Below are 26,596 nucleotides of genomic sequence, written 5' to 3' on the forward strand. Positions count from 1 at the left end.
GGTATACTAAATATATAAACAGCTTTAAGTAAATTATTAAATTTACGTTATACATCACAATAAACTCTGCAACAGCCTTTAAAAATAAGACAGCAAGATGGCTGAGTAGAAAGACGCTGAGCACATGAGCACAGCAAAATCAGAATTATTCACAGAACAACTATCAGTGAAACAGACTGGAACCTACCAGAAAAGATCTTTAACAACTGAAGATATAATGAAGATGGGCAGGAGGGGTGGAGTCATAGTACAGTCCAGACCATACCTTTGTTAGGTGAACCAGAAACAGAAGGCTAACTAACTGCAGAAATTCTCTCCAAAGGAGTCTGAGTCCCACACCAGGTTCCCAAACGTGGGCAGCCTCTGCTAGAAAAACCGAGCCACCAGAATGTTTATCTTTGAAGACCAGTGGGGTTTCCTTTCAAGGAGACCCAGAGAGTTGTAGGAAAAAGAAGACTTCAGCCTTAAAAGAGCACACATACTCTGAAAGACTTGGGACAGAAGCAGTAATTTGCAAGGAGCCAGAGTTAGATCTGCTTGCAGATTTTGGAGTTCTGTAGAGGCAGGGAGCAAAAGAAGTTCACCTTGGGGACAGAGACACTGGCAAAAGCCATCTTTGGAACTAATAGGACTAATAGGTAGAATATACTCTAAAATATACAGAATGAAGTAAAATCTGTCCAGTTAGCTTAAGTGAGAACCATATTGATGAAGCATGCTTGACTTTATCAATCACTGTGTACAACAGTGATTAAAAAATTTTTATAGATTATAATCCATTTATAATTATTATAAAATATCAGCTATATTCCCTGTTCTCTGTATCTGTAAAATGGTTTCTTCTTTGTCATATTAACTACTTTGTTTCACATTTTAGATTCCATATGCAAGTGATAACATACAGTATTTGTTTTTCTCTAACTTTCACTTAAGCATAATAACCTCTAGGTTCATCCATGTTGTTGCAAATGGCAAATTTTCTTAAGCCTTTCTACTACCCTACAGCTTTTGGGATTTCTACTCCAAAGCAAGGAAAACAGTTAGAAAATAGGGGACCTGAGCTTGTCTACACACCAAAACACATTATACTATATTGTACCATCTTATAAAACTCTCAAAGACATCCTAGTGAGGTAATGAATATGCTAGGGTTGAGCTGTCTCTGTTCTCCAGGACAGCTTAGTTCAGTAATAAGTCCATATGAATTTTCTCACCTTTAAAATGCCAAGTGATACTACTGACTTTGCAACTTATTGTGAAGGTTAAATGAAGTATTATATATAAACTCTAATTATGTGCAGAGCTAAGGACCAATGAGAAGCATGCTCTCATGTGACAAAATCACGTAACACCTTACTATAAGGTTGGAAATGAATCTGTGACTGTAATAAATGTGTGATGTACATTATAATGACCTATAAAGTTCAAAATATCCACATTTGCCTGTATTTGTAATGAACTATATTAGAGTATTAGCAAACTAATGATAAATGTTAATTCAAACTGCAAATTAAAAATATATGAATAGCATCATTGTTCTTGGTTTAAAAAAAAAAAGCTGCATTAATTGGCTAATCTGATAATCTGATCAGAATTTTAACAAATCCAGTCATTTCAGATGACTAAACCCTCTGTGGTGATGTTTCATAAACAAAAACTTGAAATCGTCAAAATAAAAAGATTTAACAAAGTACTCTCAGCCAAATTAAAACACTACTAATAGAAATCATTTTGATATTTTTACACAATTGAGAGTGGCAAGCTGCTGGGGGCAACTTTCAAAGTCACTCTGGGGTCTAAGTATATATCCAGTCTCATTTAAATCACCTACAACTATAGTACAAATAAAATGAACATTCATAAGGCAAGATATAATCCTAAACTACCAAAGAAAGAACAACTGTTAATACATTTTCTAACAAATAATGCATAAATACTTACACCAAAAAATACCTAGGAGTCTTATAATAGTAAGGCTAAGATTTTTCTTTGTTAGAATATTATTTAAAGTTTTGTATTAGGCAGTAATCCTTGAAACTTTCTGGATAGCTTAAAAAAGGTCTTATATGGCTAAAACAATAATCTTCATACACTAAACTATAAATGTATTTGGATTGGGATCCAATCAATAAAAATACAAATTCATTAAGAAGGGTCTACTTATTTTTAAGCAAAACAAAAATTTACTCATTTTTAAGGAAAACAAAATTCTGAGTATTTTCCTACAAAGCTAAACTTGAAAATTAAGGCAGTAATAAAAATTCTATAACTTCCTGCTGATGCAAAACAGGAAAACCAAAACACTTTGACAAACCAAAATCATAGTCCCTTACTTATTTCCTTTTGAAGATATTTAGGATTAGCAGAAATAACTTGAAGGTACTTTTTTACAATCATACAATTTTGAATTCTGTAAGTATTCTTTATGTTTAAAATTTAAAATTGCATAATTCTGCAGAATGTCACCATAAAAAGACTAGTAAATACAGAAATTGAAATCATTGACTAAGATTTACCAGAGTATATTTTTGATTAATTGGTTGATGCCTTTTCCCCTTTTTCCCATACCAGAGACGAGACATTTCGTTTCCAGGACAAATTAAGTTACATCATCTCCTAAGAACTGTTTTAAAAAGCATTCTTCCTCTGTCAAAGATCCATTTCCAGCACAAGAGCCCTACTACAGTGACAAAACAGTTTGCTGGAGACAACGATTTGATTGACAAGACAGAGAGCTAATCACTAAGTAGTATCCATTGCCAAGATAGTCCTGAGTGGAGACTGTTAAGCTGGGGAGGGAAGAGAGGATTTCCCATGTTTAAGTTTGGTTGCACTGTACCCAAATGTGCAAAGAAAGGACTCAAAGGTTTAAAGATACAGAGCATGTATTTCCAAACACCAGTACATTAAAAAATACACTAAAAATACCTCAGTCATAAAAAAAGTAATCAGTACAGTTTCCAGAATCCCTTCCAAAGTACACAAATGACTTCAATTAACATTTTATTATGTTTCTACAGTCATAAAATTGTGCCTTATTTATGTCTAAGAATCCTATAACATTTCATCTTATATGTATTTTTAAGCATTAAAACATCCTTTGAGGACCCTTCAAACTTGCAGAGTGACTATAAAAATGAAGCCAATCTACTACAAATAAATCTTATACAAATATTCAGTGTGACCTGAAAATTCCTTTGAGTATTACATAGCCCATTTTTAAACTGCATTTCCTAACACTTAGTTTCTTGAAAAAGTAATTATTATCTATTATGCCTAGGTATATACTTCACTAACAAGGGGGTATCCTGAATGTAACTCAATTTTTAAGATTAAATATTATGACTATAAACAAAAAATATCTAGATTACCTGACTTTTAGCTAGAGGTAAATAATACACTGAATGTATCATAATGATACACTGAATATTTCTTCCATTTTAAATTAAACCTGCTCTTCCCCCTTTACCTTGCTGTGTGTACACACAAAGCTGTGCACACAAGGCCGCCCTTCACACACACACAACCACTTTTCTAGTATATGCACTGTACCATACCCACACCCCCACATCTCCTTTCTCCACATTTCAGGATGTGCATGCATAGGACACAGTACACCTCTGATGAACATCCACCCTGCCACTCACACCAGCCACCCCTGTATCTTCCCAACCAGCTCTACATCACACTTACCCTAAGATCTCTCTCCCACAACCCCTCATAGACACACTATAACCATCTCTACACCATCTGTACAATACAGAGTCCTCTTACATATACAGTGAACTGTGGTTACCAACCCCCATCCCTGCACTGCCTCACACATAAAACAAACATTTAATAATTTGGTGGTAGTGGGATGCTATTTTGAAAACCTATCATTACTTCCAGTCAGAATTTCTATAACTAAAAATATGTATACCAAAACGTGGTTTAAATGAGATTTAAAAATATATATACACACACACACACCATACATCAGTTCAGTTCAGTCCCTCAGTAGTGTCTGACTCTTTGAGACCCCATGGACCACAGCACGCCAAGCCTCCCTGTTCATCAGCAACTCCCAGAGTTTACTTGAACTCACGTCCATTGAGTCGGTGATGCCATCCAACCATCTCATCCTCTGTTGTCCCCTTCTCCTCCACCTTCAATCTTTCCCAGCATCAGGGTCTTTTCAAATGAGTCAGTTCTTCACATCAGGTGGCCAAAGTATTGGAGTTGCAGCTTCAGCATCAGTCCTTCCAATGAATATTCAGGACTGACTTGGATCTCCTTGCAATGCAAGGGACTCTCAAGAGTGCTCTCCAACACCACAGTTCAAAAGCATCAATTCTTCGGCACTCAGCTTTCTTTATAGTCCAACTCTCACATCCATACATGACTACTGGAAAAACCATAGTTTTGACTAGACGGACCTTCATTGGCAAAGGAACATCTCTGCTTTTTAATATGCTGTCTAGCTGGTTAAAATACACATATATATAAAACATATATAAACACACACACCATGCATAGGATAGCCTATTTTGTCTTAGTATACATCCTCACACCTTCTTCCTAATACAGCTTTGATTTTGTTAAGGTATCTTTCAGCCATGTGTTTCTGAGAAAACTGGCTTCATGTCGAGACAGGATGGGCTCTTAAAGATCTAAACCAGTGGCTCCAAAATTTTAGCTATGTCAGAATCACTTGCAACATTTGTTAAAACAGAACACTGGGCTCCAAAATCAGTTTCTGATAAGTAGACTGCAGTGGAGCCTGAGAATGGACTTTTTAATTTTTTGGTGTGCCACAGCTTATGGGATTTTAGCTCCCCTACCAAGGACTGACGGAGAAGGCAATGGCACCCCACTCCAGTACTTTGCCTGGAAAATCCCATGGATGGAGGAGCCTGGTGGGCTGCAGTCCATGGGGTCGCTAAGAGTCGGACATGACTGAGCGACTTCCCTTTCACTTTTCACTTTCATGCATTGGAGAAGGAAATGGCAACCCACTCCAGTGTTCTTGCCTGGAGAATCCCAGGGATGGGGGAGCCTGGTGGCTGCCGTCTATGGTGTCACACAGAGTCAGACACGACTGAAGTGACTTAGCAGCAGCAGCACCAAGGACTGAACCTGGGTCCTCAGCAGGGAGAGCACAGAATCCCAACCGCTAGACCACCAGTGAATTTCTTTAACTTTTTAAACAATTCCTAGATACTACTGCTGCTGCTGGTCTGGGGACTATACTTTGAAAAACAATTAAACCACAATGAACTATCATGTCACACCAGTTAGAATGGCTATTATCAAAAAAAAAACAAGACATAAGAAACATGGGAGAAAATATGGAGAAAACGGAGACCTCCTTGTGCACTAATGGTGGGATTGGATTATATCGATAAACTGGTGTAGCTACTATGAAAAACAGTATATGGAGGTTCTTAAAAAAATTAAAAATAGAACTATTATATGATCCAGCAATTCCACTCCTGGTTATTTAGCTGAAGAATGAAAACTAATTTTTAAAAAAGATGTATGTACCACCATAATCACTGCAGCATTATTTATAATAATTAAGATAAGGGAAAAGATACGGGAAAGATTAAAGCCAAGAGGAGAAGTGGGTGGCAGAGGATGAGATGGCATTCATGACTCAATGGACATGAGTCTGAGCAAACTCCAGGAGACAGTGGAGGACAGAGCCGCCTGGCATGCTGCAGGTCATGGGGTCCTGAAGAGTTGACTTAGTGACTGAACAACAAGGATATGGAAACGACCTGAGTGTCCATCAATGAATGGATAAAGAAAATGTGGTACACATATACAGTGGAATACTACTTAGCCAAAATAAAGATTGAAACCTCGTCATTTGAGACAGTATTGGCTGGACCTTGAGTTCATTAGCTAAGTGAAACATTCAAATAAAGATAAATACCATAGACTTCATGTATATGTGGAATTTAAAACAAAGAATGAAGTTCATAGATATAAGAGAACAGACTGGTGGTTGCCACTGGGGGGATGCTGGGGTGGGCAAAATGAATGAAGGGGGCCAAATTATAAAATATAAATAGGTCATAAGAACTGTATAGTCAACATGGAGACTATGGTTAATACTGCAACACATATTTGAAAGTTGCTAAGAGAGTAGATGACACCAGACTTATGGCAGAAAGTGAAGAGGAACTCAAGAGCCTCTTGATGAAAGTGAAAGTGGAGAGTGAAAAAGTTGGCTTAAAGCTCAACATTCAGAAAACGAAGATCATGGCATCCGGTCCCATCACTTCATGGCAGATAGATGGGGAAACAGTGGAAACAGTGGCTGACTTAATTTTTCTGGGCTCCAAAATCACTGCAGATGGTGATTGCAGCCATGAAATTAAAAGACGCTTACTCCTTGGAACCAAAGTTATGACCAACCTAGATAGCATATTCAAAAGCAGAGATGTTACTTTGTCAACAAAGATCCGTCTAGTCAAGGCTATGGTTTTTCCAGTAGTCATGTATGGATGTGAGAGTTGGACTATAAAGAAGGCTGAATGCTGAAGAACTGATGCTTTTGAAGTGTGGTGTTGGAGAAGACTTTTGAGAGTCCCTTGGACTGCAAGGAGATCCAACCAGTCCATTCTAAAGGAGATCAGTCCTGGGTGTTCTTTGGAAGGAATGATGTTGAAGCTGAAACTCCAATATTTTGGCCACGTGATGCGGAGAGCTGACTCATTTGAAAAGACCCTGATGCTGGGAAAGATTGAGGGCAGGAGGAGAGGGGGACGACAGAGGCTGAGATGGTTGGATGGCATCACCAACTCGATGGACATGGGTTTGGGTGGACTCCGGGAGTTGGTGATGGACAGGGAGGCCTGGCGTGCTGTGGTTCATGGGGTCGCAGATTCGGACACGACTGAGCAACTGAACTGAACTGAAATGAAGACAGTAGATTTAAAAAAATATTTTATCACAAAATTTTAAGTATGTATTGTGTTAACTAGACTTACTGTAGTGACCATTTCATAATATGTGCAAATGTGAAGTCATAATGTGATACACCTGACACTAATAAGTTATATGTCATTTACACCTCAATTAAAAAAGGAAAATCAACTGGTCTAAGCTATTTTAAGTGTGATTTTTTGTTTCTTGAAGCCAAATGCTTCCTAATTAATGAATGTAATACCTACCTAGCATACATAAAATGAGCTCAGTCAATCTCCTTTCTATCCCTTCTTTTTTCATAATACTCAGAAAACGTAATGCCAGGTCATTTAAATTTGGCTAGATACCCCAGAGCTTGAAGGAGATATCAATTTAGCATTACAAAAGTTAAAATGACAGACTATAAAAATGAAGCACTTTTAATTTTTAAAATCATAAAACAGTCATTCATTATTCATCCCTTCTCACAATATAAATTAAGTAACATTTTGGATTTTAATGGAAATTTTATAGCCTACAGCTTTTGGCTACCAACTGAGGACGAATATTAATAAAGAAAGCAAAGCATTGTTCAAAACTTTCCAGAGATAGTTAACATCCATAGCTAATATTAGTAATAGTTAAAACAGACCATAATTACTCTCACATGCTAAAACATTTAATAGCCTAGAACCAGAGACCTACTCTACAGCATAGTACTAAACATATACTTCAAAATTTGCTAAGAAGGTTAATTTTATGTTGTGTTATTACAAAATAATGAGAGATGAGAAACTTCTGGAGATGGCCAGTGTTTACGGTAAAGGTTGTGGTGATGCCTACATGGGTGTATTTGTTGTTGTTCAGTTGCTCAGTCGTGTCCGACTCTTCGCAACCCCATAAACTGCAGCATGCCAGGCTTCCCTGTCCTTCACCATCTTCTGGAGTTTGCTCAAACTCATGTTCACTGAATGGGGGATGCCATCCAACCATCTAGTGCTCTGTCACTTCCTTCTCTTGCCCTCCATCATCATGCTTGCCTTACCCAGCATCAGGGTCTTTTCCAATGAGTCTGTTCTTTGCATCAGGTGGCCAAAGTATTGGAGTTTCAGCTTCAGCATCAGTCCTTCCAATGAATATTCAGGACTGACTTCCTGTAGCATTGACTGGTTTGATCTCCTTGTAGTCCAAGGGACTCTCAAGAGTCTTCCTCAGCACCACAGTTCAAAAGCATCAATTCTTCTATGCTCAGCCTTCTTTACGGTCTAACTCTCACATCCATACATGACTATTGGAAAAACTATAGAGCTATGACCAGACAGACCTTTGTTGGCAAAGTGATGTCTCTGCTTTTTAATATGCTGTCTAGGTTTGTCATAACTTTTTTTCCAAGGGGTAAGTGTCTTTTAATTTTGTGGCTGAAATCACTGTCCACAGTGATTTTGGAGTCCAAGAAAATAAAATCTGTTACTGTTTTTGCTTTTCCCCCATATATTTGCAGTAAGTGATAGGACTGGATAATGATCTTAGTTTTTTGAATTTTGAGTTTTAAGTCAGCTTTCACTCTCCTCTTTCAGGTTCATCAAGAGGCTCTTTAGTTCCTCCTCGCTTTCTGCCATAAGGGTGATGTCATCTGCCTATCTGAGGTTATTGATATTTCTCCTAGCAATCTTGATTCCAGCTTGTGCTTCATCCAGTCTGGCATTTTGCATGCTGCACTCTGCATATAAGTTACACAAGCAGGGTGGCTATATATATATATATATATATATATATATATATCTCGGAGAAGGCAATGGCACCCCACTCCAGTGCTCTTGCCTGGAAAATCCCATAGACGGAGGAGCCTGGTAGGCTGCAGTCCATGGGGTCGCTAAGAGTTGGACACGACTGAGCGACTTCACTTTCACTTTTCATTTTCATGCATTGGAGAAGGAAATGGCAACCCACTCCAGTGTTCTTGCCTGGAGAATCCCAGGGACAGGGGAGCCTGGTAGGCTGCCGTCTATGAGGTCACACAGAGTCGGACACGACTGAAGTGACTTAGCATAGCATAGCATAGATATATATAGCCTTGACATACTCCTTTTCCAATTTTGAACTAATTAGTTGTTCCATGTCTGGTTCTAAATGCTGCTTAGGGCTTTCCTCATAGCTCAGTTCGTAAAGAATCTGCCTGCATTGCAGGAGACTCTGGTTCAATTCCTGGGCCAGGAAAATCCAGTGGAGAAGGGATAGGCTACCACTCCAATATTCTTGGGCTTCCCTTGTGGCGCAGCTGGTAAAGAATTCGCCTGCAATGTGGGAGATCCGGGTTCAATCCCTGGGTTGGGAAGATCCCCTGGGGAAGGGAAAGGCTACCCCCTCCAATATTCTGGCCTAGAGAATTCCATGGACTGTGTAGTCCATGGGGTCCCACAGAGTCAGACATAACTGAGCCACTTTCACTCTGACTTTTCTTGATCTGCGTACAGGTTTTTCAGGAGGCAGGTAAGGTGGCCTGGTATTCCCATCTCTTTAAGAATTTTCCAGTTTGCTGTGATCCACAAGTCAAAGGCTTTGGTGTTGTCAATGAAGCAGAAGTAGATGCTTTTCTCATGATCCAACAGATGTTGGCAATTTGCTCTGGTTCGTTTGCCTTTTCTAAATCCAGCTTGTACAACTGGAAGTTCTGTTTATGTACTGTTGAAGTCTAGCTTGAAAGACTTTGTACATAATCTTGCTGGCATGTTAAAAGAGTACAATTGTACAGTAATTTGAATATTCTTTGGTGATGCCTTTCTTTGGGATTGGAATGAACGGACCTTTTCCAGGCTTGTGGCCACTGCTGAGTTTTTCAAATCTGCTGGCATAATGAGTACAGCATTTTAACAGCTTCATCTTTTAAGACTTGAAATAGTTCAGCTGGAATTCTATCACCTCCACTAGCTTTGTTCACAGTAATGCTTCATAACACCCACTTGACTTCATACTCTAGAAGTCTGGATCTAGGTGAGTGACCACACCATCATGGTTATCAAGGTCATAAAGATCTTTTTGTATAGTTCTGTGTTTTCTTGCCATCTCTTCATCATCTTCTCTGCTTCTGTTAGATTCTTGCTGTTTCTGTCCTTTACTATGGCCATCTTTGCATGAAATGTTCCCTTGGTATTTCCAATTTTCTTGAAGAGATTCTCTAGTCTTTCCCATTCTATTGTTTTCCTCTATTTCTTTGCATTGTTCACTTAAGGCTGTCTTCTCTCTCCCTGCTATTCTCTGGAATCCTGTATTCAGATATCTTTCCCTTTATCCTTTTCCTTTCACTTCTCTTCTTTTCTCAGCTATTTATAATGCCTCCTCAGAAAACCACTATTCCTTCTTGCATTTCTTTTCCTTGGGGATGGTTTCGGCCACCTTCTCCTGTACAATGTTATGAACCTCCATTTATAGTTCTTCAGGCACTCTGTCTAGCAGATCTAATCCTTTGAATCTACTTGTCACCCCCACTGTATAATTGTTACGTGATCTGCTTTAGGTCATACCTGAAAGGTCTAGTGGTTTTCCCTACTTTCTTCAATTTAAGCCTGAATTTTGCATGGATGTATATTTGTCTCCAAACTCAAGTTGTGTATATTAAATATGAACAATTTTTTGTGTATCAATCATACCTCAATAAAGAAGTCTAAAAATAATCAATATGGAAATATTACACAAGACAATTTGTGTAACTCATGTTTTTAATGTTTTTGATTTACAAAAGTTTCAGATTTACTGAATTTCTTTTGGCGTTATGATTTGTAATCCTATGTGATTCAATTTGTTTACAAAAGTATATTCATTTTTAACTGCTTTTATGTGATAAATGTGACCTCTATTTAGTGACTCAGAGATAGAGACTACTTTTATTTTGAACAAAATCAATTCTCCTCACCCTCCTCCAGGGGATCTTCCCAACCCAGGGATTGAACCACATCTCTTGTGTCTCCTGCACTGGCAAGAAGGTTCTTTACCACTAGTGCCACCTTTATATTTTTACTTAAATGAAAGCTTGGATCGTTTGAGAAAATGTGAGTAATGTCAAGCACATAAAAATGGAGAAGTCATATCAGAAACCAAAAACTCAATGTAACATATTTTTGTCAATAATTAGGCAAGTGTGAGAAGTGAAAAACCAGAATAATTTTCTTCACTACTGTAGCATCACTTTTACTTCATGATCAGGAATTTTTAAAGGTTTTTTAATGTATATCAGATGAATTAAGATAATGCAAAATTCACATGAATCTTAAAAATGAAACAGGCTTTGGGATTTCTGTAGTGGCCCAGTGGCTAAAACTCTGTGCTCCCAATGCAGGGGGCCCAGGTTCCATCTCTGGTCACAGAACTATATGCCACATGCTGGGATGCTGACTCAAACAGCAAATTGTAAAAATACACTCATATTATGTGTATTTTAAACATTTTTATCACCTGTGAAGAAATGTGAAGAACTGTAGAAAAGGATTATAAATGAAGTAAGTTGATAAAGCTGAGTGGTACATGCAAATTCACTATACTGTTAATCTCTGTATTTATGTATTAATCAAATAAAAGCACAATCATCAGCAAGTAATAAGAGGTCAACAGGTATCTTTTCCCACCCTCACCTCAGGATCTTCCTTACACTGTTGAAATGCCATTAGTGTGTTTTCAATGAAAATTCATAAAAACAATCCCCTGAATTTTTCTCACAAAATTGCAAAAGCCCACATAATACAGTTTCCTCAGTATACATGCTTTACTGATTTCTGGAACTGAGTACTGAAGAAAAACAGAGAAGACTCTACCAATTGTAGAAATTGTTCTGCTTCAGCTGCAAGGTAGGGCTACTGAATTACCAACAGCAGAAGAATTTATTCTTAAGATACTCAAGACAGTATGGTTAAAAAAGAAACAATGGTAAGGTAAGCTGATGTTTTATGCTAACTATATTTATACTAACGACTAAATTTGAATAAAGTGTACATATTAAATAACATTAATCCAACACACATCTTGAGTTACACATGTAATATTTCTTAGATTTTTTTTCTCCAAGTATTCAGAAATCTTAGTTCTGATGTATCATAAAGGGTTCTTACTGCTAACAATCTTAAAATGCAACTATCTTTTCTCTTTGCTAGCAAAGGTAGGTTTCTGTGGCCCTCACCTCTTTCTGGAATTCACTGTACAAATCTCTAATATTGCTTTCTTTTCTTCCTTCCTTTTTTCATCATATCTAATTCTCAAATTCCAGCCCTTTCAGTAGGACTGACCTTTAACCTGCACATTTGGGAACTTCAATTGTTTCCAATTTATAAAATTTTTCTTGTTACAAAGATGCACATTTTATTAATTTGGGGTGCTACAGTTAATGTCCTTTTAGGGTAGTGATGAAGACAGTGTCAGATCAAAGAAGAGTTATTAAAGTCAAACAGAAGTACCAGTGAAAATAATCTTGGTAGAGGATTTTTAAAAAGATAATAATAAATAATAATATTTAAATATTAATATCTGATAATTATAACATTATCATATTACACAGAAAAATTTTGTTGTTACTAATGTGCACGGGAAGGAAGAACAAAGATAAACATATTAAACTTACAAAGGTATATTTCTTTAAATTCACTAAAAGAAAGAACTTTCTAACAGAACTGTCCTAAACTGAAAAGCACTGCCCTTTGAGGTAGTAAGTTCCCTATCACTAAATATGCTAGAGGAGAATCAAGAATGATGTAAAATGAGAGAGGCTGAACTGTCCGTTAATTTCAACTCTAAGAGTCTATGGCTTTATGATAAAATATTTACTACAAGTGACATAAGAACTTATTTTAGACCAACTGTTAACAAGTACAAGTTATATGTATTATTTATTTTAATCTATGTCCAAATTTATTCACTAATGCTGTATTTACAAAGGGTTAATTATATGACTGCACTGTCATATAATCTGCACTGCTCAGCAGATAGAACAGTGTATGAAACCCATAAAACCCTGCCCTCATGGTACTTACATAGGTAGGGGGAAGGTAAAGGGGAATAGGAAGGGAGAACAGAAAAGAAGTTGAGAAGGTAAGTTTATCATAGGCAAACGTTCCCCAATGTACAAATTTCATGTCAGCATGAAATAAATTCATAAAAAATTCATCTTAAATTCTAAGTCACCTATTCTCTACACCTAGGTAGAAATTTTGAGTTTTTCTTATTTTATGTATGTTCTCTAGTCAAATTTCCTTTTTAAAATTGATCTTTATTTAGAGGATAATTGCTTTACAATGTCGTGTTGGTTTCTGTCATACAAAACTGGGGATCAGCCATAAGTATACATATATCCCCTCTCTCCTAAACTTCCCTCCTGCCCCTATAATTTGTCAGAGACGACTGGGTTGAGCTCCCTGTGTTATACAGCAACTTCCCACTAGCTATCTACTTTGCACATGACAGTGTATATATGTAATGTTACTCTCTCCATTTGTCCCACCCTATCTTTCCCCTGCTGTGTCCACAAGTAGGTTCTCTATGCCTGCATCTACTCCTGCCCTGCAAGTAGGCAAGTGGGTTCATCAGTACCATTGTTCTAGAATCTATATGTATGCATTAATATATAACATTTTGTTTTTCTCTAACTTACTTCCCTCTGTATAACAGGCATGAGGTTCATCTACCTCAAATTCCCTTTTAAAACATCCTTTAAACATTTAAAATACTTTTTATGTTCTCTTACATTTGCTCAAACCCATATAATGTACAGCACCAAGAGTGAACTCTAAGATAAAGAACAGACTTTTGATGGGGAAAAAAAAACAAACAGCTTTTTATGTACTTAGTAGCTATCAGGCACTAGACCAATACTATACAAGAGAAATACAATGCAAGACATATGCAATTATAAATTTTCTAGTGGCCACATTAAAAAAAAAAGTTAAATCAATTTTAATATATTTACTTAATCCAATATATCCAAAACATTATCATTTCAACATAATGAATGTAAGAATTAATGATATCTTACATTTTTTTCTTTCAGTTCTGAATCTTTAAAAACCAGCATATTTTTTATATTTACAGATTACCTCTATTTGGACTAGCCATATTTCCTTGCTCAACAGCTGTGTGCAAGCAGTGAGGGGCTATTGTATTTATAGGAATTAGCATATTTAACTACATCTCAATGCAGATACCAGATTTTCACAGGAAATACCTGATCTTATGAGATCATATTGAGATTTTATGAAATTTATAGCTTAAAATAATTCATATATCTAAGTTGTTCAAAACATATCTAAAAGTCATCCAATACTGAATCAAGTATTGATTTTTGTTTAATCAAAATTAAACAATTAAAAATTCAGTTCCTTAGTGGCATTAGCCACATTTCAAGTATTCAATAGCCACATGTCACTAGTGGCTACTCTATTAGACAGTGCAGCAAAATGTTTCTAGAAAACACAGCAGAAAGTTTCTAAAATTTAATTTTTTATCAATTTTTTATCATCTTTTTATTTGAATCAATTCTAGTTGAAAACAGGTGAGAAAACTCTTTTTCTTTAGAAATTATAATCTGCAGAGTTGTCCATAAGAATTAAGATGGTCCCTTTTAAATAAAAAGTTAATACTCAAAAAATTAGTACTAAAGTCTATTATTTCCAAAATTAAGTGTTTCAATCTCAAGAGAGAGAAAACTGTCAATTCTCTGACTTGACTGAAAATACTGCCATCTACCTTGCCACCCAAATTAGTATTTCACCATCATCTGTCACTATATCCTGTTTTATTAGCGAGGTAATACCTTTTAAAACACTTTATTTTATCCCTTTTCATTCTACCTTTGTTTGTTACTGCTTTAGTATAGGTTTACATCCTTGATCACCTGGGCTATTTTAAGTTTTCTAAATCTAAACTGTAAATACACAGGAATTGTTTTGCATATGCCAACACCCAAGTAAATCATCACCCAGAATAAAATACAGACCACCTCCAGTACTCTATAAAGTTCCCTCCTGAGCCTAGACAACCCCTAAACTCCCAGAAACAGGTAGTCTGGTAGACTTTTGACTAGTTTTGCCCTTTTGAATTTTATGTAAATGGAATTATATAATATATAGTCCTTTCATGTCTGGCTTGGCTTCTTTTATTCTGGGAGACTCATCCATATTGTTGTATCAACAGAACCTTTTTGTTGCTTCATTATTTGGAATTTTATAAATATTCCAAATTTTTTTTTATCCAATAACCTGCAGACAGGCATTCAGGTTGTTTCCAGTTCATGGCTATTGTGAAAGCTGGTAGGGAGATTCCTCCATTATATAGTAGTCACAACAGAAACTGATGCTGAATATACTACACGGAACGGACTGAGGCACATACAAAATCAGGTGTGCATTTTAAACAAAAGACATGCCATGTATACCTTTAATCATTATACATGGTAAGTACATATACACCACATTCATCACACAAGCAATCACAAACAACACCAGATGGATAACAAAATTTGATTCAGTTTATTATCACATTTTAGCATCTGCTCTGTATTTTCTAATGCATGAAGAGGTGAATCCAGGGAACCATAGCAAAAGAAAGACCAGATACGTCACTCTATCAATCCCACATGACAAAGCATGTAAAATCATAATACACAATTTTAAAAGATAGATCTAAGAGGGGTTAAAAAAAGTTGTTTAGTGTCAATTTGACCATTTATACAAGCTCAGTATATTTGAGAAGAGCATAAAACTTTCATTACTTTGTAAAATTAGCATCAGCTTATTTTCTTTGCATATTGCTAAACTCATGTCAAGATAATGCTTGGATATGAGCTTAGAAGGAGTGCTAATTTGCATGAATGTGTTAAATAACTGCTATGCCTCCTTCATGCAGGAGATAATATTAAAGTGAATTAGATCTGCAATAAATGTTTTATGAAAATTAGTATAACAGTGATTATTCCTAAAGTTCATTCAATAAAAGGCATTTTACTGATGATAGGCTGCTTCTCTAGCATTTTAAAGCAAAAGGGAAATGACAAAAAGGAATAAACCAAAGTTACTAATCAGATTTATTCAATAAACACATACATACAGGGACAGTGAACCTTTAAAATATTACTCACTTAAAGATCACTTGAACTTTGCCAACTCTAAAACTATATATTCATACAAAGAAAAAAGATAAATGAAAGCTTCACATTTTCCCCCTTACCTCCCATTCTCTAGCTGCTGCTTCATTAGTAGAATCCTCATATGTTTCAGATTCTTCAATCTTTTTTACTACTATAAATCCAGGTTCTTTGGTATATTCACCAGTATCTTCTGCATATGTTTCTGGACTCCACTGAATGAAGAAGGCATACAAGTGGTCTGTCCTGTTAGAATGAGTGATTATGAATTAATACATCTGCTATTCTGAGTTGTTAGCAAGAATTTAAAAATTATTTTTGTTAAACAGCTTCACAAAACTTGAAGACTTAAAATATACAAAATATTACATACACTATTCTTTATTTAAAAATAAAACAAAGCCGACTACCAGGAAGACATTAACTTAAACTTTTGGGGCTGTGTTCTGTCAAGCTCCTAACTACATTAGGATTTTCTTCAGCCTGGTTTTGACTAGCTCAGATGCTGTTCATGGCAACATTTCTTTTCATGAAGGAAACTTGACAATGGGAAGGAAAACCGAACTCACCATTTTAACCTCAATCACACAATGATCTAATTATCTGAAATACAACTAACAACTTACTCTAATTACCTATTTTGAAACCTGACCACTATACAGGTTTTTCCCAGGTTAACAGAAATTTAATATTTTTAACTTTTATGTTCCTTCTTTCAGTTTTGTTTACTAAAGCCTAAATCCCTGAAATAAAAATTATCTGAAGGGTCAGATGTGCATTTCAAACATCTATGCTTTGTTGGCTTTAATTGGTATGGATAACTGAAAAGTGATTATAAAACTCTCTACTTTACTCAGCCATTAAAAAGAATACATTTAAACCAGTTCTAATGAGGTGGATGAAACTGGAGCCTATTATACAGAGTGAAGGAAGCCAGAAAGAAAGACACCAATACAGTATACTAACACATATATATGGAATTTAGAAAGATGGTAACGATAACCCAGTATGCGAGACAGCAAAAGAGACACAGATGTATAGAACAGTCTTTTGGACTCTGTGGGAGAGGGCGAGGGTGGGATGATTTGGGAGAATGGCACTGAAACATGTATAATATCATATGTGAAATGAATCACCAGTCCAGGTTCGATGCATGATACAGGATGCTCGGGGCTTGTGCACTGGGATGACCCAGAGGGATGGTATGGGGAGGGAATTGGGAGTAGGGGTTCAGGATGGGGAACACGTGTACATCCGTGGCAGATTCATGTTGATGTATGGCAAAACCAATGCAATACTGTAAAGTAATTAGCCTCCAATTAAAATAAATAAATTTATATTAAAAAAAACCTCTCTACTAACATATAGCAATCAATAATCACTGTCCTGGACATTGTTTGCAATAAAATAAATTTTTAATAGTGTCATTTGTTATCTGGCAACTAATGCTTTAAAAAGGTGTTAAGCATCATCTTTCAGATAATGTCTCTATGAAGCAATTTTTTTCATAAAATCCTAAAATAAAGTTCAAAATTCTAATAAAACTAATTTTTAATGAACATTAGCGAAGGTGCAAGGTCAATATTAAAATGGAAAATTCCATGCAAAAATTAAAACAAAGCCAACACTAAGGAGAAAAATAAATCCTTATGTTATAATAGGGTTATAATTATAGGATTATATATATATTATATATATAATTATAAATATAATATGTTATAATCCTAAGATATAATAGGGTTGAATATTTCATTGTCATCATCTTGGTATCACTGGCAGATCAGAGTATCTGGCTCTTTGCCTTTCATGTACTCATGAATTATGCAAATCACAGCATATTTTTAAATTATTCTAATCACATTTTGTTGAACGCACAGATTGTACTGTATATTTAGGTGAGGCGGGAGAGAAAAGAATTTTATTATTCTATTCTTGAAAGTAAGTCTTCAGAGGAACATATAAAGCCTTTCCAAGAGGTATACAGACATTTAAGATAGATCTAAGGGAATCAATCTCTTTCTCTTCTGTTTCCATATGGTAATCTTCACTCCTACTCATCTTCTTGAGAACAGCGTGGTTAAGATATCTTACAGATTGTTTCTTCTCTGCTTTCACTAAAGTACCATCCTCACTCATCCAGAATTTTACAATGGTACCTGTCTTTATAGTCAAAAAACTTCCAGTAAAAAAACTTCCAGGTTGCCCAAAGTTGGTATTGAGACAGGGAAAGATTTTAAAAACTGGGTAATAAGTCCTTTTGCATATCAGGTGGTTTCTAATTCACTAATTTCCACAAAACTGAATGAAGCTATTCAAATGATGGTTACTAAAAATAATTTTGATGAAAGATGATTAATTTTAGAATATAAACAGAAACACGTTTAAAGAACTGACTGACATTATAATAAAACTTCTCAGTTTCATAGACATTTTTATGAACAAAGCTTTTTAGTACTTATAGAAAAAGAAAAAAGGGAGGGGGCAGAACTGAGTCACTGAGTCTTATCATTTCAATGAACAATATTCATCAATGGATACATAAACTAATTGGGGGAAAGCCCTAACTATTTTATTAAGACATTTCCTGTATTTTACATTTTATGTGTAATAGCTATGTATGATAAATTATAATTCATGTTGCTTTGATCAACTGTTCATTAGTAATAATTTTAATGATAAAATGTTATTCCAGGTTTAATTAATATTTGGAATAATGTAGGTGTTGAAAGACAATTTTCTCTTGGATTTCTGCATGTTTTAGGGGCAGAGGCACTGTGTACCTGTGTTCAGCACTACCTTTTCATTTATGTTTGCACAGAAAACAAAGCATAGCATGGTTTTAGAAGGTAGAAATATTCAGTATCTTGTGGTGGAAGTTTAGTTGCTACGTTGTGTCTGACTCTTCTGTGAACCTATGGACTGTAGCCCACCAGGCTCCTCTGTCCATGGGATTTCCCAGGCAAGAATACTGAAGTGAGCTGCGGTTTCCTTCTCAAGGGGATCTTTCTGACCCAGGGATTGAACACGTGTCTCCTGCCTGGCAGATGGATTGATTCTTTACCACTGAGCCACTAGGAAAGCCCATTAGTATCTTACTCTGGATCAAAGGGAAACCATGCTTACTGTACATTATAGAAATTTTAGGTTCCCTAAACTTATGGTTCCTCTTCTTTAACATAACCCATGGCACATGCAGCTGTCACTTGGCCTTCTTCACACCCAAGTGTGGGAAGTGAAGCTCAAAGAACTCATACAAGTGCTAGAGCTGTGACTGCTGCTGCTGTGACTCTTCTGCCAGCACTCACTAAACGGAGGCAGGCCAACGTGTTAGCAAGTAGGGAGCCTTAGATCCTTTACTCTTCTGAGAATAGTCAGAAAATTTTTAGTATGTGCAATGTCAGTACACACAGTGCATGCATGTTCAGTCGCTTTAGTCATGTCTGACTCTTTGTGACCGTATGCACTGTAGCCTGCCAGGCTCCTCTGTCCATGGGGATTCTCCAGGCGAGAATCCTGGAGTGGGTTGCCATGCCCTTCTCCAGGGGATCTTCTGACCAAGGTATCGAATCGGCGTCTCATGTCTCCTGCATTGGCAGGTGGGTTCTTTAACACTAGCACCACCTGGGAAGCCCCAGATAAATGTGTAAATATATGCAATTTGTTGCAAAAAATGTAAAAAGGAATAAAAATATACTACTTTATAATAAGATTCTATGAGGAAGTATAATTGAAATATAAATTCAAAGAGAAAAGTAGTGATGCAAATTTTAACTGTTTTAGAAGAGCACATTCAAGTAGTGTTTAAATGTATAATCTAACCATAGAGGGCAAACTGTTCCATTATCTAAATCCCACTGGATATATTTAATAGATAAATGTAAGTTTTAACTTAGAATGTCATTATTTATGATACAGTGAACTTAAAATGTCAGTATTTACAATACAGTGATAACAGACATCCTTTACAAATATTGATCAATCATAATATGAGAAATTTCACTGTGCAGTGAGTATAAAAAATAATTTGAAGACCAGATCCTTTTAGTAGCTAATTTAGTGCTATGTATACAGCAAGCATTTATAATAGAAAGGATTTGATGAAATTTTTAAAAGAGAAATTATATACAGTTAGGGAGTTTGGGATGGACATGTACACACTGCTATATTTAAAATGGATAACCAACACAGACCTTCTGTATAGTACATGGAACTCTGCTCAATGTTATGTGGCATCCTGAATGGGAGGGGAGTCTGGGGAAGAACGGATACAGGCATATGTATGGCTGAGTCCCTTTGCTGTTCACCTGAAACTATCACAACAGTGATAACTGGCTATCTCAGTTAACAAAATACAAAGTAAAAAAAAAAAGAAATTGTATCATTTCCTGCCTTGAGGTGGAGCTGTACCAGTTAATATTTTAATGAACCTTCTTGATCTAAAACATTTTAACTATGACTGTTTACTAGTAACACGAGGTATATCTTCATATTTTTTGCATTAAACCACAAAGGGGACTAAAATTAAAAGTGGGGTAAATTAAAGAGTATAAAAGAGGAGCTAATTGATTTTGAACAGATTTAATGTCAGGTTTTAATCATAAACTATTTCAGTACTTTGCTACTGGTGTGAACTGTTATATAAAATAATTTCAACTCAAGGAATCTCAATGTTTTCCAGATTTTGTTGTTATTGTTTTACCTTTCTTGTGGCACAGCAAACCAATATTCATGTTTCTTATCTCTCTGTGCATACTGCTGCATTGTTGCACTTGCTTGAGATACAAATGTTTTCCTCATAGGTTTTCTGACTCTGAGACATAAGAACTTATGCAATCGATGCCTTCTCTTTTCTTTTAAAAGTGCAGAACCTAGAATTGAGATAGAGTGTTTATTCAATTCTCATACACCATGTTTGAATAATTTAAAACAATTCAGACTAAGTAATGTTTATCTCTAAACTTTTGACAAATAATTACAGAATAAAACGTTAATTTACTGAAAGGTGAATTCTCTTAAGTAGCGTGTATATTTTTCCATCAAAAGTGACAAGTATAGCAAGACTAATAAACTAACACCCAAGTTATGAACTGATATTGTATCTAAGGGTATTAGGAAAAAATGTGGAAGATCCAGAAATTCTGGTTAAATTTTTCTAACAACCACACTAAAGTAATTATTCATACACATACATATACAATATTCTGCACACTCTCTATCATCTTTCTAGAACAATATCTAAATAAGTTTGCAGAATTTTCAAAGTTTTACTGTAATACGGTTGTTACAGAAAAAATTCAGTAAAAAAGTTTCTGAGGCTTTTACATACATATGAAGGTGTGACAAAAACAATATGCTAGATTCAGCCATCTGTTTAGTTTATTAAGCCTGAATTATCTCTAACCCTTCCAACCAGAGATGCTGACATATGACACACTGAAGGTCTGACAATATGGATCAATTCAGGAAACTAGACATTAGCTTACGAAGGAGGCATACTATGGAAGAAAAAGCACTTTGCTATAGTCAGGAGATCTGGATACCAGTCATGGCTTTTTTCTGTGTAACACTGTGCAAGATACATAATCTATCTGAGCCCCAGCATTTGCATCAGGTTAAAAGAATGAACTTTTACTATTCTTCTCACAATTATATTACATTATATATTTATATTATATAGTTTTATGATAAAAGATCAGAAACTTTGAATACCTCCCTATATAGAATCTCAAGTTCCTTAAAATTAGCTACTTAAAACTAATTTTCTTGTCCTCCCTCCATATGTACATACAAAAAAGAAGAAACCAAATACCAGCAATCCAGGAACACCTATCTAAACATATCTACCAAACTTTCTCCTTTTAGTAATGTCATAAAAGGAAAACCCAATTAAACCCTGCACCCAAACAAACGCAATAAAATACAAGCAGTCTACTATATTACTGGGTCAACCAGAATGCAACATTTATCATTTTCAAAGATTTCAGAACATAAGACAACCAAACACAAACATATCAAATAAAGATATCTATGCCAGCATTCGTTACAACATCAATCTTAATAATATGAATTGTTAATAACAAGTGAATGTCTTGATAAATACAGAAATAGCTAAATTACAGGGCCATTAAAAACCATGAAAGAACTATACAGGTTCAAGTTGACCCTTGAACAACACGGGGTTGAACTGCCCAGGTCCACTTATATGTAGATCTTCAAATAATACATACTTTAATACTACTATACATGGTTGGTTGAATCCATGTATGCAGAACCACAGATATGGAGGGCAGATTGTAAAGTTAAACATAAAATTTTGAATGTGGGAAAGAGTATGTGTCACCCCTTAACCCTTGAGTTGTTTAAGGGTCAACTGTATGACACAGGAAAATGTTCATGACATAAAATATGAAGTGAAAAAAGCAAGAAACTATACTACATGTAATCCTAATTTTATATGAAAACTATACACATATAAAGATATATACAAATTATATCAATATTGTATATGTGTGTATATGTAAATGTGTGTATGTAGATACACATACGCACTAAAGAGCAAAGATAAATACATCAAATATTAACAAGGATCAAATCCAGGTGATGAATTCCAGGTAATTGTTTATAAATTTTCTAAAAAGCAACATATTTGTCACAAGTTCTTTAATGAACATTAACTCTGAATAATGAAAAAATATTCAAGCTTTTATAGAATGTAATTACTTAACATCTATTGAATATAATCCTTAGGTCTTCAGTATATGTAAATTATATACAGTATATATCAGTATATCTAAATTCAGTATGCTATGCTAAGTCACTTCAGTCGTGTCCGACTCTGTGAGACCCCATAGACGGAAGTCCACCAGGCTCCCCCGTCCCCGGGATTCTCCAGGCAAGAACACTGGAGTGGGTTGCCATTTCCTTCTCCAATGCATGAAAGTGAAAAGTAAAAGTGAAGTCGCTTAGTCATATCCGACTCTTAGCGACCCATGGACTGCAGCCTACCAGGCTCCTCTGTCCATGGGATTTTCCGGGCAAGAGTACTGGAGTGGGTTGCTATTGCCTTCTCTGAAATTCAGTATATCTAAATGCAAAGAAAATTCCGTTTTGAAAAACTGAATCAAACCCTAGTGTGTTGCTGGTGAGACAATAAAATGGTATAGCCACTGTGGAAAACAGATCAGTGGTTCATCAAAAAAGTAAACACAGAATTACCATACAATCCAGCAAATCTACTTCCGGTATATAACCAAAAAAAAAATGAAAGAAGGAAATCAAACAAATTATTTGTACACTAAGGTTCATAGCAGCATTATTATTCACAACAGCCAAAAGGTGTAAACAACTCAAATGTCCATCAACAAATGAACATATAAAGGAAATGTGCTGTGTACAATGGAACATTATTCAGCTTTATATAGAAAGAAAATGCTGACACACCACAACATAGATGAAACTTGAAGGCATTATGCCAACGGATATAAGCCACACACAAAAGGGAAAATATAGAATGGTGCTTGCCAAGGACTGTAAGGAAGGGAGAATGGAAGCTATCATTTAATAAGCAGAGTTTCAGCTCAGGAAGATGAAAAAGTTCTGGAAATGGACGGTGGTGATGGTTGTACAATAATGTGAATATGCCTAAAGCTCCTATATTTTACATTAAAAATGGTTAAACTCGTAAATCTTATTTTATGCATATTTTAACAATTATGCAGGTCAGGAAGCAACAGTCAGAACTGGACATGGAACGACAGACTGGTTCCAAATAGGAAAAGGAGTACGTCAAGGCTGTATATTGTCACCCTGTTTATTTGACTTATATGCAGAGTACATCATGAGAAACGCTGGACTGGAAGAAGCACAAGCCGGAATCAAGACTGCCGGGAGAAATATCAGTAACCTCAGATATGCAGATGACACAACCCTTATGGCAGAAAGTGAAGAGGAACTCAAAAGCCTCTTGATGAAAGTGAAAGAGGAGAGTGAAAAAGTTGGCTTAAAGCTCAACATTCAGAAAACGAAGATCATGGCATCTGGTCCCATCACTTGATGGGAAATAGATGGGGAAACAGTGGAAACAGTGTCAGACTTTATTTTGGGGGGACTCCAGCCATGAAATTAAAAGACGCTTACTCCTTGGAAGAAAAGTTATGACCAATCTAGATAGCATATTGAAAAGCAGAGACATTACTTTGCCAACAAAGGTCCGTCTAGTCAAGGCTATGGTTTTTCCTGTGGTCATGTATGGATGTGAGAGTTGGACTGTGAAGAAAGCTGAGTGCCAAAGAATTGATGCTTTTGAACTGTGGTGTTGGAGAAGACTCTTGAGAGTCCCTTGGACTGCAAGGAGATCCAACCAGTCCATTCTGAAGGAGATCAGCCCTGGGATTTCTTTGGAAGGAATGATGCTAAAGCTGAAACTCCAGTACCTTGGCCACCTCATGCGAAGAGTTGACTCATTGGAAAAGACTCTGATGCTGGGAGGGATTGGGGGCAGGAGGAAAAGTGGACGACAGAGGATGAGATGGCTGGATGCCATCACCTACTCAATGGACATGAGTTTGAGTGAACTCCGGGAGATGGTGATGGAAAGGGAGGCCTGGCATGCTACGATTCATGAGGTCGCAAAGAGTCGGACACAATTGAGCGACTGAACTGAACAATTAAAATTTTAATTATAAAACAGAAATACGTAAATTAGATTAATCTGAAATCAATACTCCAACAGAATATGAGAAATGTTAGCTAAGATACTTGAGTTATACCACTTTTAACATAATGTACAAAGCAGAATCATTGTGTAGTAGAAATAAAAGCTATTACTATAATTTTCAAAAGTAAACAGTATGAAAATACAAAATTGAAAGAGAAAATGGTATTTAATTTATCTCAGTTCTGCCTTTTATTTTAAATTAAAAATGTTTAATTCATTTATGGCCACAACGCATGGCATCTGGGATCTTAGTTTCCTGACCAGGGATTGAACTTGGGCCCCCTGCACTGGAAGCACAGTCTTAACCAGTGGACAGCCAGGGAAGTCTCTTTAGTACTGCATTTTAAAGAAAAACACCCAGACAATGATGGAACCTGTGGATACCCGGAAGAATTTCAGAAACAGATTTTATGTTTAATTACACTTTTAAAAAATGAAGGGATTATATAACTTTGGCAATTACAAATTGCAATTACTTCTTATTGTCAAATTCAGACTTAAATTGAACAAAGTAGGGAAAACCACTAGACCATTCAGGTATGACCTAAATCAAATTACTTATGATTATACAGTGGAAGTGAGAAATAGATTTAAGGGCCTAGATCTGATAGATAGAGTGCCTGATGACCTATGGAATGAGGTTCATGACACTGTACCAGGAGACAGGGATCAAGACCATTCCCATAGAAAAGAAATGCAAAAAAGCAAAATGGCTGTCTGGGGAGGCCTTACAAATAGCTGTGAAAAGAAGAGAAGGAAAAAGCAAAGGAGCAAAGGAAAGATATAAACATCTGAATGCAGAGTTCCAAAGAATAGCAAGACGAGATAAGAAAGCCTTCTTCAGCGATCAATGCAAAGAAATAGAGGAAAACAACAGAATGGGAAAGACTAGGGATCTCTTCAAGAAAATCAGAGATACCAAGGGAACATTCCATGCAAAGATGGGCTCGATAAAGGACAGAAATGGTATGGATCTAACAGAAGCAGAAGATATTAAGAAGAGATGGCAAGAATACACAGAAGAACTGTACAAAAAAGATCTTCATGACCCAGATAATCACAATGGTGTGATCACTGACCTAGAGCCAGACATCCTGGAATGTGAAGTCAAGTGGGCCTTAGAAAGCATCACTATGAACAAAGCTAGTGGAGGTGATGGAATTCCAGTTGAACTATTCCAAATCCTGAAAGATGATGCTGTGAAAGTGTTGCACTCAATATGCCAGCACATTTGGAAAACTCAGCAGTGGCCACAGGACTGGAAAAGTCAGTTTTCATTCCAATCCCAAAGAAAGGCAATGCTAAAGAATGCTCAAACTACTGCACAATTACACTCATCTCACACGCTAGTAAAGTAATGCTCAAAATTCTCCAAGCCAGGCTTCAGCAATATGTGAACCGTGAACTTCCTGATGTTCAAGCTGGTTTTAGAAAAGGCAGAGGAACCAGAGATCAAATTGCCAACATCCTCTGGATCATAGAAAAAGCAAGAGAGTTCCAGAAAAGCATCTATTTGTGCTTTATTGACTATGCCAAAGCCTTTGACTGTGTGGATCACAATCAACTGTGGAAAATTCTGAAAGAGATGGGAATACCAGACCACCTGATCTGCCTCTTGAGAAATCTGTATGCAGGTCAGGAAGCAACAGTTAGAACTGGACATGAAACAACAGACTGGTTCCAAATAGGAAAAGGAGTTCGTCAAGGCTGTATATTGTCACCCTGTTTATTTAACTTATATGCAGAGTACATCATGAGAAATGCTGGACTGGAAGAAACACAAGCTTGAATCAAGACTGCCGGGAGAAATATCAATCACCTCAGATATGCACATGACACCACCCTTATGGCAGAAAGTGAAGAGG

General features: G+C 36.2%; 1 protein-coding gene across 12 annotated transcripts in view; it reads right to left on the minus strand.

Moving 5' to 3' along the window:
- OXR1 (oxidation resistance 1) overlaps nucleotides 1–26,596 on the minus strand; it is a 440,707-nt gene that overhangs the window by 22,942 nt on the left and 391,169 nt on the right. For 10 of the 12 annotated variants that reach the window (XM_055546450.1, XM_055546449.1, XM_055546451.1 and 7 more), the window contains 2 exons: nucleotides 20,715–20,883; nucleotides 16,099–16,261 (listed from right to left, as the gene is read on the minus strand). In XM_055546450.1, the coding sequence (XP_055402425.1) occupies nucleotides 16,099–16,261; nucleotides 20,715–20,883 (332 nt within the window). Of the gene's footprint in view, nucleotides 1–2,516; nucleotides 2,789–16,098; nucleotides 16,262–20,714; nucleotides 20,884–26,596 lie in introns of those variants that run through there. The other 2 variants (XM_055546460.1, XM_055546461.1) reach the window with 2 other exon arrangements.

This window comes from Bubalus kerabau, chromosome 14 (genome assembly GCF_029407905.1).
Source record: "Bubalus kerabau isolate K-KA32 ecotype Philippines breed swamp buffalo chromosome 14, PCC_UOA_SB_1v2, whole genome shotgun sequence".
Taxonomy (NCBI): domain Eukaryota; kingdom Metazoa; phylum Chordata; class Mammalia; order Artiodactyla; family Bovidae; genus Bubalus; species Bubalus kerabau.